Consider the following 18,224-nt stretch of genomic DNA (forward strand, 5'->3'; position numbering starts at 1 on the left):
GACAGAGAGAGAGGGGGAGACAGAGAGAGAGAGGGAGACAGAGAGAGAGAGAGAGAGAGAGAGAGAGACAGAGAGGGAGACAGAGAGAGAGGGGGAGACAGAGAGAGAGAGAGAGGGGGAGACAGAGAGAGAGAGAGAGGGAGACAGAGAGAGAGAGAGAGAGAGAGAGAGAGAGACAGAGAGAGAGAGAGGGGAGACAGAGAGAGAGAGAGAGGGGAGACAGAGAGAGAGAGAGGGGAGACAGAGAGAGAGAGAGAGGGGAGACAGAGAGAGAGAGAGGGGAGACAGAGAGAGAGAGAGGGGGAGACAGAGAGAGAGAGAGACAGAGAGAGAGAGAGAGAGAGAGAGAGAGACAGAGAGAGAGAGAGGGGGAGACAGAGAGAGAGGGGAGACAGAGAGAGGGAGAGAGAGAGAGAGAGAGGGAGAGAGAGAGAGGGGGAGACAGAGAGAGAGAGGGGGAGACAGAGAGATTAATTTCTGGTGAGAGGGGGAGACAGACAAATGGAGAGATGTGTTCTGTGTGATATTTAGGGGAGACAGTTAGAGTATAACTCTCTCCACTATAAGAGACAGGTTGAGTTACCAGAGTCTGGCAGAGAGAGTTACCTGCTAGGGACTCTCTCCACTATAACAGACAGAGTTGAGAGGGGGAGACAGTCTGAGAGTGGACAGAACTCTCTCCACTATAACAGAGAGGTTGAGAGTTACTGCTAGTCTGGGAGACACAGAGGTTGAGAGCTAGCAGAGGGGGAGACAGAGAGACAGGTTGATGTGGAGACAGTCTGGAGTAGTCTGGCAGTATAACTCTCCACTATAACAGACAGGTTGATGGTTACCTGCTAGTCTGGCAGTCAGAGTAGGAACTCTCTCCACTATAACAGACACAGTTGATGTGTTACCTGCTAGTCTGGCAGTATAACTCTCTCCACTATAAGAGACAGGTTGATGTGTTTAGACAGTATAACTCTCTCCACTAGGGGGAGACAGAGTTGATGTGTTACCTGCTAGTCTGGCAGTATAACTCTCTCCACTATAACAGACAGGTTGATGGAGACCTGCTAGTCTGGCAGTATAACTCTCTCCACTATAACAGAAGGTTGATGTTTACCTGCTAGTCAACAGGATATAACTCTCTCCACTATAACAGACAGGTTGATGTGTAGTCTGATATTCTCCACTATAACAGACAGGTTGTGTTACCTGCTAGTCTGGCAGTATAACTCTCTCCACTATAACAGACAGGTTGATGTGTTACCTGCTAGTCTGGCAGTATAACTCTCTCCACTATAACAGACAGGTTGATGTGTTACCTGCTAGTCTGGCAGTATAACTCTCTCCACTATAACAGACAGGTTGATGTGTTACCTGCTAGTCTGGCAGTATAACTCTCTCCACTATAACAGACAGGTTGATGTGTTACCTGCTAGTCTGGCAGTATAACTCTCTCCACTATAACAGACAGGTTGATGTGTTACCTGCTAGTCTGGCAGTATAACTCTCTCCACTATAACAGACAGGTTGATGTGTTACCTGCTAGTCTGGCAGTATAACTCTCTCCACTATAACAGACAGGTTGATGTGTTACCTGCTAGTCTGGCAGTATAACTCTCTCCACTATAACAGACAGGTTGATGTGTTACCTGCTAGTCTGGCAGTATAACTCTCTCCACTATAACAGACAGGTTGATGTGTTACCTGCTAGTCTGGCAGTATAACTCTCTCCACTATAACAGACAGGTTGATGTGTTACCTGCTAGTCTGGCAGTATAACTCTCTCCACTATAACAGACAGGTTGATGTGTTACCTGCTAGTCTGGCAGTATAACTCTCTCCACTATAACAGACAGGTTGATGTGTTACCTGCTAGTCTGGCAGTATAACTCTCTCCACTATAACAGACAGGTTGATGTGTTACCTGCTAGTCTGGCAGTATAACTCTCTCCACTATAACAGACAGGTTGATGTGTTACCTGCTAGTCTGGCAGTATAACTCTCTCCACTATAACAGACAGGTTGATGTGTTACCTGCTAGTCTGGCAGTATAACTCTCTCCACTATAACAGACAGGTTGATGTGTTACCTGCTAGTCTGGCAGTATAACTCTCTCCACTATAACAGACAGGTTGATGTGTTACCTGCTAGTCTGGCAGTATAACTCTCTCCACTATAACAGACAGGTTGATGTGTTACCTGCTAGTCTGGCAGTATAACTCTCTCCACTATAACAGACAGGTTGATGTGTTACCTGCTAGTCTGGCAGTATAACTCTCTCCACTATAACAGACAGGTTGATGTGTTACCTGCTAGTCTGGCAGTATAACTCTCTCCACTATAACAGACAGGTTGATGTGTTACCTGCTAGTCTGGCAGTATAACTCTCTCCACTATAACAGACAGGTTGATGTGTTACCTGCTAGTCTGGCAGTATAACTCTCTCCACTATAACAGACAGGTTGATGTGTTACCTGCTAGTCTGGCAGTATAACTCTCTCCACTATAACAGACAGGTTGATGTGTTACCTGCTAGTCTGGCAGTATAACTCTCTCCACTATAACAGACAGGTTGATGTGTTACCTGCTAGTCTGGCAGTATAACTCTCTCCACTATAACAGACAGGTTGATGTGTTACCTGCTAGTCTGGCAGTATAACTCTCTCCACTATAACAGACAGGTTGATGTGTTACCTGCTAGTCTGGCAGTATAACTCTCTCCACTATAACAGACAGGTTGATGTGTTACCTGCTAGTCTGGCAGTATAACTCTCTCCACTATAACAGACAGGTTGATGTGTTACCTGCTAGTCTGGCAGTATAACTCTCTCCACTATAACAGACAGGTTGATGTGTTACCTGCTAGTCTGGCAGTATAACTCTCTCCACTATAACAGACAGGTTGATGTGTTACCTGCTAGTCTGGCAGTATAACTCTCTCCACTATAACAGACAGGTTGATGTGTTACCTGCCTGGCAGTATAACTCTCTCCACTATAACAGACAGGTTGATGTGTCTAGTCTGGCAGTATAACTCTCTCCACTATAACAGACAGGTTGATGTGTTACCTGCTAGTCTGGCAGTATAACTCTCTCCACTATAACAGACAGGTTGATGTGTTACCTGCTAGTCTGGCAGTATAACTCTCTCCACTATAACAGACAGGTTGATGTGTTACCTGCTAGTCTGGCAGTATAACTCTCTCCACTATAACAGACAGGTTGATGTGTTACCTGCTAGTCTGGCAGTATAACTCTCTCCACTATAACAGACAGGTTGATGTGTTACCTGCTAGTTTTGGCAGTATAACCCTCTCCACTATAACAGACAGGTTGATGTCCACGTCTCCTTTCTTCATCCCACTCTGCTCCTCACAGCCATAGAACAACAATGACTCAAACCACAACATGTACTCGAAGTTAGCACACTTCTCCTAGAGAGACAAGAGTTACACAGAGAGCAGTAGAGACACAGATAACAGAGACACAGAGAGAACAGACACAGAGACACAGCTAGAGAGACACAGAGACACACTATAACAGACACAGAGTGTTACACTGCTAGAGGCAGTACACTCTCCACTAGACACAGAGAGACTGCTAGTCTGGAGAGACACAGACACAGAGAGAGACAGACACAGAGATAGAGACACAGACACAGAGAGAGAGAGACACTCTCCACTATAACACAGAGACACAGAGAGAGAGAGAGACAGAGAGATAGACAGACAGAGAGACACTGCTAGAGAGCAGTATAGACTCTCTCCACAGAGAGACACAGAGAGAGAGAGAGACAGAGAGACATAACAGACAGAGTTGAGAGAGAGACAGAGAGACACTCTCCACTATAGAGAGACACAGAGAGACACAGAGAGAGACACAGAGAGACACAGAGAGAGACACTATAAGAGAGAGAGAGAGACACAGAGAGAGAGTATAAGACACAGAACAGAGAGAGAGAGTATAACTCTTCCACTATACAGTCTGGAGTATAACACTCCAGATAACAGACAGGTTGATGAGACCTGAGAGAGAGAGACACAGAGATAAGAGACAGGTTGATGAGAGACACAGAGAGAGTATAACTCTCTCCAGAGACACAGAGACAGAGAGAGAGACAGAGAGAGAGAGATAGAGACACAGAGAGACACAGGAGAGAGACACAGAGAGATAACTCTCTCCAGATAAGAGACACAGAGAGAGAGAGAGACACAGAGAGAGAGAGACACAGAGAGAGAGAGACACAGAGAGAGAGAGAGACACAGAGAGAGAGAGAGAGGGAGAGAGATTTGTTTTGTTTACCTGTGTGTGTCAAATTAAAATTGTGGCCAGTTTTGTCCGTCCCCACACACACTCCCTTATCACGTACCTGTAGAGGGCTCCATGTGATGAGCTGTAGTCGTACCAGGGGGTTGAATAATTTGGGCAGACACAGTCCGATGTAAGCGTCTCTGTAGCAGGTGAAGTAGAGATGTCTCCACACTTCAAAACGACTCTTGATACTGTCCAGAGAATGGAAATCCTCCAGCACATCTTCAAACACCTTCTTACTCTCACGCACTATACGATCTGGAGATAAACATATCACACTATAGGATCTGGAGATAAACATATCACACTATAGGATCTGGAGATAAACATATCACACTATACGATCTGGAGATAAACATATCACACTATAACAGGTCTGGAGATGAGAGGTATAACCCTCTACTAGGTCTGGAGGTGATAAACATATAGAAGGGTCTGGAGGTAAGAGGGTCACAGAAGGGTCTGGAGATGAGAGGGTAGACAGGGTCTGGAGGACACAGGGTAGAAGGGTCTGGAGATAAACAGAGCACAGAAGGGTCTGGAGGTGACAGGGTAGAAGGGTCTGGAGGTGAGAGGGTAGAAGGGTCTGGAGGTGAGAGGGTAGAAGGGTCTGGAGGTGAGAGGGTAGAAGGGTCTGAGGTGAGAGGGTAGAAGGGTCTGGAGGTGAGAGGGTAGAAGGGTCTGGAGGTGAGAGGGTAGAAGGGTCTGGAGGTGAGAGGGTAGAAGGGTCTGGAGGTGAGAGGGTAGAAGGGTCTGGAGGTGAGAGGGTAGAAGGGTCTGGAGGTGAGAGGGTAGAAGGGTCTGGAGTGAGAGGGTAGAAGGGTCTGGAGGGTAGAAGGGTCTGGAGGTGAGAGGGTAGAAGGGTCTGGAGGTGAGAGGGTAGAAGGGTCTGGAGGTGAGAGGGTAGAAGGGTCTGGAGGTGAGAGGGTAGAAGGGTCTGGAGGTGAGAGGGTAGAAGGGTCTGGAGGTGAGAGGGTAGAAGGGTCACAGGTGAGAGGGTAGAAGGGTCTGACAGGTGAGAGGGTAGAAGGGTCTGGAGGTGAGAGGGTAGAAGGGTCTGGAGGTGAGAGGGTAGAAGGGTCTGGAGGTGAGAGGGTAGAAGGGTCTGGAGGTGAGAGGGTAGAAGGGTCTGGAGGGTAGAAGGGTCTGGAGGTGAGAGGGTAGAAGGGTCTGGAGGTGAGAGGGTAGAAGGGTCTGGAGGTGAGAGGGTAGAAGGGTCTGCAGGTGAGAGGGTAGAAGGGTCTGCAGGTGAGAGGGTAGAAGGGTCTGGAGGTGAGAGGGTAGAAGGGTCTGGAGGTGAGAGGGTAGAAGGGTCTGGAGGTGAGAGGGTAGAAGGGTCTGGAGCTGAGAGGGTAGAAGGGTCTGGAGGGTAGAAGGGTCTGGAGGGTAGAAGGGTCTGGAGGGTAGAAGGGTCTGGAGGGTAGAAGGGTCTGGAGGGTAGAAGGGTCTGGAGGTGAGAGGGTAGAAGGGTCTGGAGGTGAGAGGGTAGAAGGGTCTGGAGGTGAGAGGGTAGAAGGGTCTGGAGGTGAGAGGGTAGAAGGGTCTGGAGGTACCTCTCTCCAGACAGTACGATGTGAGGTCAGTCGATGTCTCCTCATCGTCGGAGGACAGCCCCTCTAGATGCTCTGTCCTTTTCCCGTTCTGCTCCCGCGCCTGTCGCCGCCGCGTTCTAGACACACCCACAAACAACGTCAGCCAATCACACGACTTTTTTATATTTTTTATAGAAAACACGTCAGGTTTTTTTTTATTAGTTTATTTACATTTATGAATATGTCATTTTCCCATTAGCGCAATTTGATTTATGAGGTAAAATAGTTCTTCTTTATCTTTTTTATGGTAAAGGAAACCGAGCAACACATTCTCCCATAACAAACAAAAGTCATCAAGAAAATTAACATTTATAAAACTGTTAATATCTTTCCATAATTGTTTTACATGTAGACAATGCCAAAATAAATGCAAAACTTGTTACTGGATACTCAGCACAAAAATGACAATCAATGTTAATGAATGGCAGTGTAATACTTAAGAATCATTAATAGTATAATGAGACACACAACTTAACACTAGAGGACAGTATAGTTTAACTTCTTGTTGACAGGGGCAGTATTTTTACGTCCGGATGAAATGCATGCCCAAATTCAACTGCCTGCTACTCATCCCCAGAAGATAAGATATGCATAGTATTATTAGTAGATTTGGATGGAAAACACTCTGAAGTTTCTAAAACTGTTTGAATCATGTCTGTGAGTATAACAGGGCTTATTTAGCAGGCGGTACCCAGAGGACAAACCATTCAGATTATTATTTTTAGGTCACTTTTTTTCAATATGTTTTCATGGGGAATCCAGAATTCTAATCGACTTTCCTGCAGTTCCTACCGCTTCCACTGGATGTCACCAGTCTTTAGAAATTGGTTGATGTGTTTCCTTTGTGGAATGAAGAAGTACAGCCATCTTGAACGGTGGTCACTTGAAGCGTACTATTAGAGGCGCGTGACCAGAAAGCTACAGTTTGTTTTCCTCCTGTATTGAACACAGATCATCCAGTCTTCAATTTGATCAATTATTTATATAAAAAAATATCTAGAGTTGTATTACAAAAGTAGTTTGAAATGTTTTGGCAAAGTTTACAGGTAACTTTTGAGATATTTTGTAGTCACGTAGCGTAGCGCAAGTTGGAAACTGTGTTTTTCTGGATCAAAGGGTCTGGAAATAAATGGACATTTTGGATAGAAGGGTCTATAGATAGAAGGGTCTGGATAGAAGGGTCTGGAGGGTAGAAGGGTCTGGAGGTGATATATAGACATAATTAATCGAACAAAAGGACCAATTGTGATGTTTATGGGACATATTAGAGTGCCAACAAAAGAAGCTTGTCAAAGACATGAATTATATTTTTATTTCTGCGTTTTGTGTCGTGCATGCAGGGTTGAAATGTTCTCTCTTTGTTTACAGAGGTGCTGTCCTCAGATAATAGCATCGTTTGCTTTTACCGAAAAGCCCTTTTCAAATCTGACATGTTGGCTGGCTTCACAACACGTGTAGCTTTAATTTGCCACCTTGCATGTGTGATTAAATGAAAGTTGGATTTTTATAGTAATTTATTTGAATTTGGCGCTCTGCATTTTCCCAGGCTGTTGGCCAGGACGCCGTCCCACATATCCCAGAGGTTAAAAAGATATTTCAGATGTTTTATCTGCGCTCCAGCTAGACACCTATAGGCTCTGGTCAAAAGTAGTGCACTATATAGGGAATAGGGTGCCATAGGACTCTGGTCTAAAGTAGTGCACTATATAGGGAATAGAGATGCTTGTTCTAGGTCCCAAGAAACAAAGAGATCTTCTGTTGAATCTGACAATTAATCTTAATGGTTGTACAATGAGTCTCAAATAAAACTGTGAAGGACCTATAGTTTACTCTGGACCCTGATCTTTTTGAAGAACATATCAAGACCATTTCGAGGACAGCTTTTTTCCATCTACGTAATATTGCAAAAATCAGAAACTTTCTGTCCAAAAATGCAGAAAAATTAATCCATGCTTTTGTCACTTCTAGGTTAGACTACTGCAATGCTCTACTTTCCGGCTACCCGGATAAAGCACTAAATAAACTTCAGTTAGTGCTAAATACGGCTGCTAGAATCCTGACTAGAACCAACAAATGTGATCATATTACTCCAGTGCTAGCCTCCCTACACTGGCTTCCTGTCAAAGCAAGGGCTGATTTCAAGGTGTTACTGCTAATTACAAAGCATTACATGGGCTTGCTCCTACCTACCTCTCTGATTTGGTCAATTATTTATATAAAAAAATACCTACAGTTGTATTACGGTCACAATGTTTTGGCAAAGTTTACAGGCCTCCTAATTGTCCCTAGAACTGTGTTTTTCTGGATCAAACGCTGGAGGCAGGGCTTTCTCCTATAGAGCTCCATTTTTATGGAACGTCTGCCTACCCATGTCAGAGACGCAAACTCGGTCTCAACCTTTAAGTCTTTACTGAAGACTCATCTCTTCAGTGGGTCATATGATTGAGTGTAGTCTGGCCCAGGAGTGGGAAGGTGAACGGAAAGGCTCTGGAGCAACGAACCGCCCTTGCTCTCTCTGCCTGGCCGGTTCCCCTCTTTCCACTGGGATTCTCTGCCTCTAACCCTATTACAGGGGCTGAGTCACTGGCTTACTGGGGCTCTCTCATGCCGTCCCTGCAGGGGGTGCGTCACCTGAGTGGGTTGATTCACTGTTGTGGTCATCCTGCCTGGGTTGGCGCCCCCCCCCTTGGGTTGTGCCGTGGCGGAGATCTTTGTGGGCTATACTCAGCCTTGTCTCAGGATGGTAAGTTGGTGGTTGAAGATATCCCACTAGTGGTGTGGGGGCTGTGCTTTGGCAAAGTGAGTGGGGTTATATCCTTCCTGTTTGGCCCTGTCCGGGGGTGGCCTCGGATGGGGCCACAGTGTCTCCTGACCCCTCCTGTCTCAGCCTCCAGTATTTATGCTGCAGTAGTTTGTGTCGGGGGGCTAGGGTCAGTTTGTTATATCTGGAGTACTTCTCCTGTCCTATTCGGTGTCCTGTGTGAATCTAAGTGTGAGTTCTCTAATTCGCTCCTTCCTTTCTCTCTCTCGGAGGACCTGAGCCCTAGGACCATGCCCCAGGACTACCTGACATGATGACTCCTTGCTGTCCTCAGTCCACCTGGCCATGCTGCTGCTCCAGTTTCAACTGTTCTGCCTTACTATTATTTGACCATGCTGGTCATTTATGAACATTTGAACATCTTGGCCATGTTCTGTTATAATCTCCACCCGGCACAGCCAGAAGAGGACTGGCCACCCCACATAGCCTGGTTCCTCTCTAGGTTTCTTCCTAGGTTTTGGCCTTTCTAGGGAGTTTTTCCTAGCCACCGTGCTTCTACACCTGCATTGCTTGCTGTTTGGGGTTTTAGGCTGGGTTTCTGTACAGCACTTTGAGATATCAGCTGATGTACGAAGGGCTATATAAATAAATTTGATTTGATTTGTGCCATTTGGGATTAGAGCGTCAGCTAAGGGTAGTACCCTCGTGTCTCCCGCTCTGCAATCCTCCCATCTGGAGTTCTCCTGATAGGAAGCCCTCACCTCAACATTTCCCTATTATGGTCTATGTATTGCCTTACCTCCTCACGCCATTTCCCTAAAGCCAAAACCTCATTTGGCTGCCTTTCCTTCCAGTTCTCTGCTGCCTGCGACTGGAACGATTTGCAAAAATCTCTGAAGTTGGAGACTTTTATCTCCCTCACCAACTTTAAACATCTGCTATCTGAGCAGCTAACCGATCGCTGCAGCTGTACATAGTCTATCGGTAAATAGCCCACCCAATTCGACCTACCTCATCCCCATACTGTTTATATTTACTTACTTTTCTGCTCTTTTGCACACCAATATCTCTACCTGTACATGACCATCTGATCATTTATCACTCCAGTGTTAATCTGCTACATTGTAATTATTCACTCCTATGGCCTATTTATTGCCTCCTCATGCCTTTTGCACACAATGTATATAGATAATTACTTTATTTATTATTACTATTATTATTATTACTTTTCTACTGTATTATTGACTGCATGTTTGTTTATTCCATGTGTAACTCTGTTGTTGTTGTTTGTGTCGCACTGCTTTGCTTTATCTTGGCCAGGTCACAGTTGTAAATGAGAACTTGTTCTCAACTGGCCCACCTGGTTAAATAAAGGTGAAATAAATAAATAAAAACAAACATTTAAACTGACTGAATATACGTATTTAACGTAGCATCGTACCGTCTGGCTTCCCGTTCAGCGATCCTTCTCTGTCTGGCGTGCTCCTGATAGACTGTCCTGTCTCTCCCAAACGAGTCAACAGACATGAGGTTAGGAGCCATCACAGCCTTACCTGGAAGAGACAGGTGAAAGGTTAGAGACCTGAGGACGGGTCAGAGATCCCCCACCTCCACCTGGCTCAAATCTAGACTACGCCCCCCACCTCCACCTGGCTCAAATCTAGACTACGCCCCCCACCTCCACCTGGCTCAAATCTAGACTACGCCCCCACCTCCACCTGGCTCAAATCTAGACTACACCCCCAACTCCACCTGGCTCAAATCTAGACCCGCCCCCACCTCCACCTGGCTCAAATCTAGACTACGCCCCCCACCTCCACCTGGCTCAAATCTAGACTACACACCTCCACCTGGCCCCAACATCCACCTGGCTCAAATCTAGACTACGCCGCCCCCACATCCACCTGGCTCAAATCTAGACTACGCCCCCACCTCCACCTGGCTCAATTCTAGACTACGTCCCCACCTGGCTCAAATCTAGACTACGTCCCCACCTGGCTCAAATCTAGACTACGCCCCCCACCTCCACCTGGCTCAAATCTAGACTACACCCCCAACTCCACCTGGCTCAAATCTAGACTACGCCGCCCCCACATCCACCTGGCTCAAATCTAGACTACGCCCCCCACCTCCACCTGGCTCAATTCTAGACTACGTCCCCCCACCTCCACCTGGCTCAATTCTAGACTACGTCCCCACCTGGCTCAAATCTAGACTACGCCCCCCACCTCCACCTGGCTCAAATCTAGACTACGCCCCCCACCTCCACCTGGCTCAAATCTAGACTACGCCCCCACCTCCACCTGGCTCAAATCTAGACTACGCCCCCAACTCCACCTGGCTCAAATCTAGACTACGCCCCCACCTCCACCTGGCTCAATTCTAGACTACGCCCCCCACCTCCACCTGGCTCAATTCTAGACTACGTCCCCCCACCTCCACCTGGCTCAATTCTAGACTACGTCCCCACCTGGCTCAAATCTAGACTACGCCCCCCACCTCCACCTGGCTCAATTCTAGACTACGTCCCCACCCCCACCTCCCCACCTGGCTCAATTCTAGACTACGTCCCCACCTGGCTCAAATCTAGACTACGTCCCCACCTGGCTCAAATCTAGACTACGTCCCCACCTGGCTCAAATCTAGACTACGTCCCCACCTGGCTCAAATCTAGACTACGTCCCCACCTGGCTCAAATCTAGACTACGTCCCCACCTGGCTCAAATCTAGACTACGTCCCCACCTGGCTCAAATCTAGACTACGTCCCCACCTGGCTCAAATCTAGACTATGCCCCCCACCCCACCTGGCTCAAATCTAGACTACGCCCCCCACCTCCACCTGGCTCAAATCTAGACTCCGCCCCCCACCTCCACCTGGCTCAAATCTAGACTACACCCCCAACTCCACCTGGCTCAAATCTAGACTACACCCCCCACTCCACCTGGCTCAAATCTAGACTACGCCCCCCACCTCCACCTGGCTCAATTCCTACGTCCCCCCACCTCCACCTGGCTCAATTCTAGACTACGTCCCCCCACCTCCACCTGGCTCAAATCTAGACTACACCCCCAACTCCACCTGGCTCAAATCTAGACTACGCCGCCCCCACATCCACCTGGCTCAAATCTAGACTACGCCCCCCACCTCCACCTGGCTCAATTCTAGACTACGTCCCCCCACCTCCACCTGGCTCAATTCTAGACTACGTCCCCACCTGGCTCAAATCTAGACTACGCCCCCCACCTCCACCTGGCTCAAATCTAGACTACGCCCCCACCTCCACCTGGCTCAAATCTAGACTACGCCCCCACCTCCACCTGGCTCAAATCTAGACTACGCCCCCAACTCCACCTGGCTCAAATCTAGACTACGCCCCCCACCTCCACCTGGCTCAATTCTAGACTACGCCCCCCACCTCCACCTGGCTCAATTCTAGACTACGTCCCCCCACCTCCACCTGGCTCAATTCTAGACTACGTCCCCACCTGGCTCAAATCTAGACTACGCCCCCCACCTCCACCTGGCTCAAATCTAGACTCCCCACCTGGCCCACCTCCACCTGGCTCAAATCTAGACTACGTCCCCACCTGGCTCAAATCTAGACTACGTCCCCACCTGGCTCAAATCTAGACTACGTCCCCACCTGGCTCAAATCTAGACTACGTCCCCACCTGGCTCAAATCTAGACTACGTCCCCACCTGGCTCAAATCTAGACTACGTCCCCACCTGGCTCAAATCTAGACTAGGTCCCCACCTGGCTCAAATCTAGACTACGTCCCCACCTGGCTCAAATCTAGACTACGTCCCCACCTGGCTCAAATCTAGACTACGTCCCCACCTCCACCTGGCTCAATTCTAGGCTACACCCCCAACTCAATTCTAGACCACACCCCCACCTCCACCCGGCTCAAATCTAGACTACACCCCCACCTCCACCCGGCTCAAATCTAGACTACCACCCCCACCTCCACCCGGTTCAAATCTAGACTACGCCCCCACCTCCACCCGGTTCAAATCTAGACTACGCCCCCTAACTCCACCCGGCTCAAATCTAGACTACGCCCCCTAACTCCACCTGGCTCAAATCTAGACTACACCCCCACCTCCACCTGGCTCAAATGTAGACTACACCCCCACCTCCACCTGGCTCAAATCTAGACTACACCCCCACCTCCACCTGGCTCAAATCTAGACTACGCCCCCACCTCCACCTGGCTCAAATCTAGACTACGCCCCCACCTCCACCTGGCTCAAATCTAGACTACGCCCCCACCTCCACCTGGCTCAATTCTAGACTACGCCCCCACCTCCACCTGGCTCAATTCTAGACAACGCCCCCACCCGGCTCAATTCTAGACAACGCCCCCACCCGGCTCAATTCTAGACTACGCCCCCACCCGGCTCAATTCTAGACTACGCCCCCACCCGGCTCAATTCTAGACTACGCCCCCACCCGGCTCAATTCTAGACTACGCCCCCACCCGGCTCAATTCTAGACTACGCCCCCACCCGGCTCAATTCTAGACTACGCCCCCACCCGGCTCAATTCTAGACTACGCCTCCACCCGGCTCAATTCTAGACTACGCCCACCCGGCTCAATTCTAGACTACTCCCCCACCCGGCTCAATTCTAGACTACTCCCCCCACCCGGCTCAATTCTAGACTACTCCCCCCACCCGGCTCAATTCTAGACTACTCCCCCACCCGGCTCAATTCTAGACTACTCCCCCACCCGGCTCAATTCTAGACTACTCCCCCACCCGGCTCAATTCTAGACTACTCCCCCACCCGGCTCAATTCTAGACTACTCCCCCACCCGGCTCAATTCTAGACTACTCCCCCCACCCGGCTCAATTCTAGACTACTCCCCCCACCCGGCTCAATTCTAGACTACTCCCCCCATCCGGCTCAATTCTAGACTACTCCCCCATCCGGCTCAATTCTAGACTACTCCCCCACCTCCACCTGGCTCAAATCTAGACTACGCCCCCACCTCCACCTGGCTCAAATCTAGACTACACCCCCACCTCCACCTGGCTCAAATCTAGACTACACCCCCACCTCCACCTGGCTTAAATCTAGACTACACCCCCACCCGGCTCAATTCTAGACTACTCCCCAACCGGCTAAAATTCTAGACAACGCCCCCACCTCTAAGCCTACAAATCATTCACCTGACTGAACTAGCCAACACACAATTTGTACTGACTAAATAAATATGCAATACATTTTTCATGAAAAAGCCATTTCTGCATGACACCAGGATCAGATATAGTGCTTTATTTATAAATACGAGTTAATAATTATCAGCCGAACTGACGACTCTCAACCCCTTCACTGTCCTGGTCTACCGTCCTGGTCTACTGTCCTGGTCTACTGTCCTGGTCTACTGTCCTGGTCTACTGTCCTGGTCTACTGTCCTGGTCTACTGTCCTGGTCTACTGTCCTAATGCAGAAACATTCACTGTCCTGGTCTACCGTCCTGGTCTACTGTCCTGGTCTACTGTCCTAATGCAGAAACATTCACTGTCCTGGTCTACTGTCCTAATGCAGAAACATTCACTGTCCTGGTCTACTGTCCTGGTCTACTGTCCCAATGCAGAAACATTCACTGTCCTGGTCTACTGTCCTGGTCTACTGTCCTGGTCTACTGTCCTGGTCTACTGTCCTAATGCAGAAACATTCACTGTCCTGGTCTACCGTCCTGGTCTACTGTCCTGGTCTACTGTCCTAATGCAGAAACATTTACTGTCCTGGTCTACTGTCCTAATGCAGAAACATTCACTGTCCTGGTCTACTGTCCTGGTCTACTGTCCCAATGCAGAAACATTAACTGTCCTGGTCTACTGTCCTGGTCTACTGTCCTGGTCTACTGTCCTGGTCTACTGTCCTGGTCTACTGTCCTGGTCTACTGTCCCTGTCTACTGTCCCTGTCCCTGTCTACTGTCCCTGTCTACTGTCCTAATGCAGAAACATTCACTGTCCTGGTCTACTGTCCTGGTCTACTGTCCTAATGCAGAAACATTCACTGTCCTGGTCTACCGTCCTGGTCTACCGTCCTGGTCTACCGTCCTGGTCTACCGTCCTGGTCTACTGTCCTGGTCTACTGTCCTGGTCTACTGTCCTGGTCTACTGTCCTGGTCTACTGTCCTAATGCAGAAACATTCACTGTCCTGGTCTACTGTCCTAATGCAGAAACATTCACTGTCCTGGTCTACTGTCCTGGTCTACTGTCCTAATGCAGAAACATTCACTGTCCTGGTCTACTGTCCTGGTCTACTGTCATAATGCAGAAACATTCACTGTCCTGGTCTACTGTCCTGGTCTACTGTCCTGGTCTACTGTCCTGGTCTACTGTCATAATGCAGAAACATTCACTGTCCTGGTCTACTGTCCTGGTCTACTGTCATAATGCAGAAACATTCACTGTCCTGGTCTACTGTCCTGGTCTACTGTCCTAATGCAGAAACATTCACTGTCCTGGTCTACTGTCCTGGTCTACTGTCCTGGTCTACTGTCCTAATGCAGAAACATTCACTGTCCTGGTCTACTGTCCTGGTCTACTGTCCTAATGCAGAAACATTCACTGTCCTGGTGCAGAAACATTCACTGTCCTGGTCTACTGTCCTGGTCTACTGTCCTAATGCAGAAACATTCACTGTCCTGGTCTACTGTCCTAATGCAGAAACATTCACTGTCCTGGTCTACTGTCCTGGTCTACTGTCCTAATGCAGAAACATTCACTGTCCTGGTCTACCATCCTGGTCTACTGTCCTGGTCTACTGTCCTAATGCAGAAACATTCACTGTCCTGGTCTACTGTCCTGGTCTACTGTCCTAATGCAGAAACATTCACTGTCCTGGTCTACTGTCCTAATGCAGAAACATTCACTGTCCTGGTCTACTGTCCTAATGCAGAAACATTCACTGTCCTGGTCTACTGTCCTGGTCTACTGTCCTGGTCTACTGTCCTGGTCTACTGTCCTAATGCAGAAACATTCACTGTCCTGGTCTACTGTCCTGGTCTACTGTCCTAATGCAGAAACATTCACTGTCCTGGTCTACTGTCCTGGTCTACTGTCCTGGTCTACTGTCCTGGTCTACTGTCCTAATGCAGAAACATTCACTGTCCTGGTCTACTGTCCTGGTCTACTGTCCTGGTCTACTGTCCTAATGCAGAAACATTCACTGTCCTGGTCTACTGTCCTGGTCTATTGTCCTAATGCAGAAACATTCACTGTCCTGGTCTACTGTCCTGGTCTACTGTCCTAATGCAGAAACATTCACTGTCCTGGTCTACTGTCCTGGTCTACTGTCCTGGTCTACTGTCCTGGTCTACTGTCCTGGTCTACTGTCCTGGTCTACTGTCATAATGCAGAAACATTCACTGTCCTGGTCTACTGTCCTGGTCTACCGTCCTGGTCTACCGTCCTGGTCTACCGTCCTGGTCTACTGTCCTGGTCTACTGTCCTGGTCTACTGTCCTAATGCAGAAACATTCACTGTCCTGGTCTACTGTCCTGGTCTACTGTCCTGGTCTACTGTCCTGGTCTACTGTCCTAATGCAGAAACATTCACTGTCCTGGTCTACTGTCCTGGTCTACTGTCCTAATGCAGAAACATTCACTGTCCTGGTCTACTGTCCTGGTCTACTGTCACAATGCAGAAACATTCACTGTCCTGGTCTACTGTCCCAATGCAGAAACATTCACTGTCCTGGTCTACTGTCCTGGTCTACTGTCCTGGTCTACTGTCCTGGTCTACTGTCCTGGTCTACTGTCCTAATGCAGAAACATTCACTGTCCTGGTCTACTGTCCTGGTCTACTGTCCCAATGCAGAAACATTCACTGTCCTGGTCTACTGTCCTGGTCTACTGTCCTAATGCAGAAACATTCACTGTCCTGGTCTACTGTCCTGGTCTACTGTCCTGGTCTACTGTCATAATGCAGAAAAATTCACTGTCCTGGTCTACTGTCCTGGTCTACTGTCCTAATGCAGAAACATTCACTGTCCTGGTCTACTGTCCTGGTCTACTGTCATAATGCAGAAACATTCACTATCCTGGTCTACCGTCCTGGTCTACCGTCCTGGTCTACTGTCATAATGCAGAAACATTCACTGTCCTGGTCTACTGTCCTGGTCTTACTGTCCTGGTCTACTGTCATAATGCAGAAACATTCACTGTCCTGGTCTACTGTCACAATGCAGAAACATTTACAGTCCTGGTCTACTGTCATAATGCAGAAACATTCACTGTCCTGGTCTACCGTCCTGGTCTACTGTCCTAATGCAGAAACATTCACTGTCCTGGTCTACTGTCATAATGCAGAAACATTCACTGTCCTGGTCTACTGTCATAATGCAGAAACATTCACGGTCCTGGTCTACCGTCCTGGTCTACTGTCCTGATCTACTGTCATAATGCAGAAACATTCACTGTCCTGGTCTACTGTCCTGGTCTACTGTCCTGGTCTACTGTCCTGGTCTACTGTCCTGGTCTACTGTCCTGGTCTACTGTCATAATGCAGAAACATTCACTGTGCTGGTCTACTGTCCTGGTCTACCGTCCTGGTCTACCGTCCTGGTCTACCGTCCTGGTCTACTGTCCTGGTCTACTGTCCTGGTCTACTGTCCTGGTCTACTGTCCTAATGCAGAAACATTCACTGTCCTGGTCTACTGTCCTGGTCTACTGTCCTGGTCTACTGTCCTGGTCTACTGTCCTGGTCTACTGTCCTAATGCAGAAACATTCACTGTCCTGGTCTACCGTCCTGGTCTACTGTCCTAATGCAGAAACATTCACTGTCCTGGTCTACTGTCATAATGCAGAAACATTCACTGTCCTGGTCTACCGTCCTGGTCTACCGTCCTGGTCTACCGTCCTGGTCTACCGTCCTGGTCTACCGTCCTGGTCTACTGTCATAATGCAGAAACATTCACTGTCCTGGTCTACTGTCCTGGTCTACTGTCCTGGTCTACTGTCCTGGTCTACCGTCCTGGTCTACCGTCCTGGTCTACCGTCCTGGTCTACTGTCATAATGCAGAAACATTCACTGTGCTGGTCTACTGTCCTGGTCTACTGTCCTGGTCTACTGTCCTGGTCTACTGTCCTGGTCTACTGTCCTAATGCAGAAACATTCACTGTCCTGGTCTACTGTCCTAATGCAGAAACATTCACTGTCCTGGTCTACTGTCCTGGTCTACTGTCACAATGCAGAAACATTCACTGTCCTGGTCTACTGTCCTGGTCTACTGTCCTAATGCAGAAACATTCACTGTCCTGGTCTACTGTCCTGGTCTACTGTCCCAATGCATAAACATTCACTGTCTTGGTCTACTGTCCTGGTCTACTGTCCCAATGCAGAAACATTGACTGTCCTGGTCTACTGTCCCAATGCAGAAACAGACTGTCCTGGTCTACTGTCCCAATGCAGAAACATTGACTGTCCTGGTCTACTGTCCCAATGCAGAAACATTGACTGTCCTGGTCTACTGTCCTAATGCAGAAACATTCACTGTCCTGGTCTACTGTCCTAATGCAGAAACATTCACTGTCCTGGTCTACTG

General features: G+C 48.5%; 1 protein-coding gene and 1 long non-coding RNA gene across 3 annotated transcripts in view; both read right to left on the reverse strand.

Moving 5' to 3' along the window:
• The window catches only part of paxbp1 (PAX3 and PAX7 binding protein 1), a 49,870-nt gene that overhangs the window by 11,254 nt on the left and 20,392 nt on the right, over positions 1-18,224 (reverse strand). The window contains 4 exon segments of the mRNA XM_046317133.1: positions 3,281-3,425; positions 4,361-4,560; positions 5,856-5,971; positions 10,097-10,208. Of these exon segments, the coding sequence (XP_046173089.1) occupies positions 3,281-3,425; positions 4,361-4,560; positions 5,856-5,971; positions 10,097-10,208 (573 nt within the window).
• LOC124006945 lies at positions 11,203-13,649 on the reverse strand. Of its 2 annotated transcripts, none has more exons than XR_006833849.1 (3): positions 13,625-13,649; positions 12,217-12,496; positions 11,203-11,426 (listed from the first exon to the last, which is right to left on the reverse strand). It is a non-coding gene; the product is annotated as an uncharacterized LOC124006945 (long non-coding RNA). The 2 variants fall into 2 exon arrangements; XR_006833848.1 differs by lacking the exon at positions 11,203-11,426 and adding an exon at positions 12,113-12,142.

The sequence above is a fragment of the Oncorhynchus gorbuscha genome, linkage group LG20 (genome assembly GCF_021184085.1).
Source record: "Oncorhynchus gorbuscha isolate QuinsamMale2020 ecotype Even-year linkage group LG20, OgorEven_v1.0, whole genome shotgun sequence".
NCBI lineage: Eukaryota > Metazoa > Chordata > Actinopteri > Salmoniformes > Salmonidae > Oncorhynchus > Oncorhynchus gorbuscha.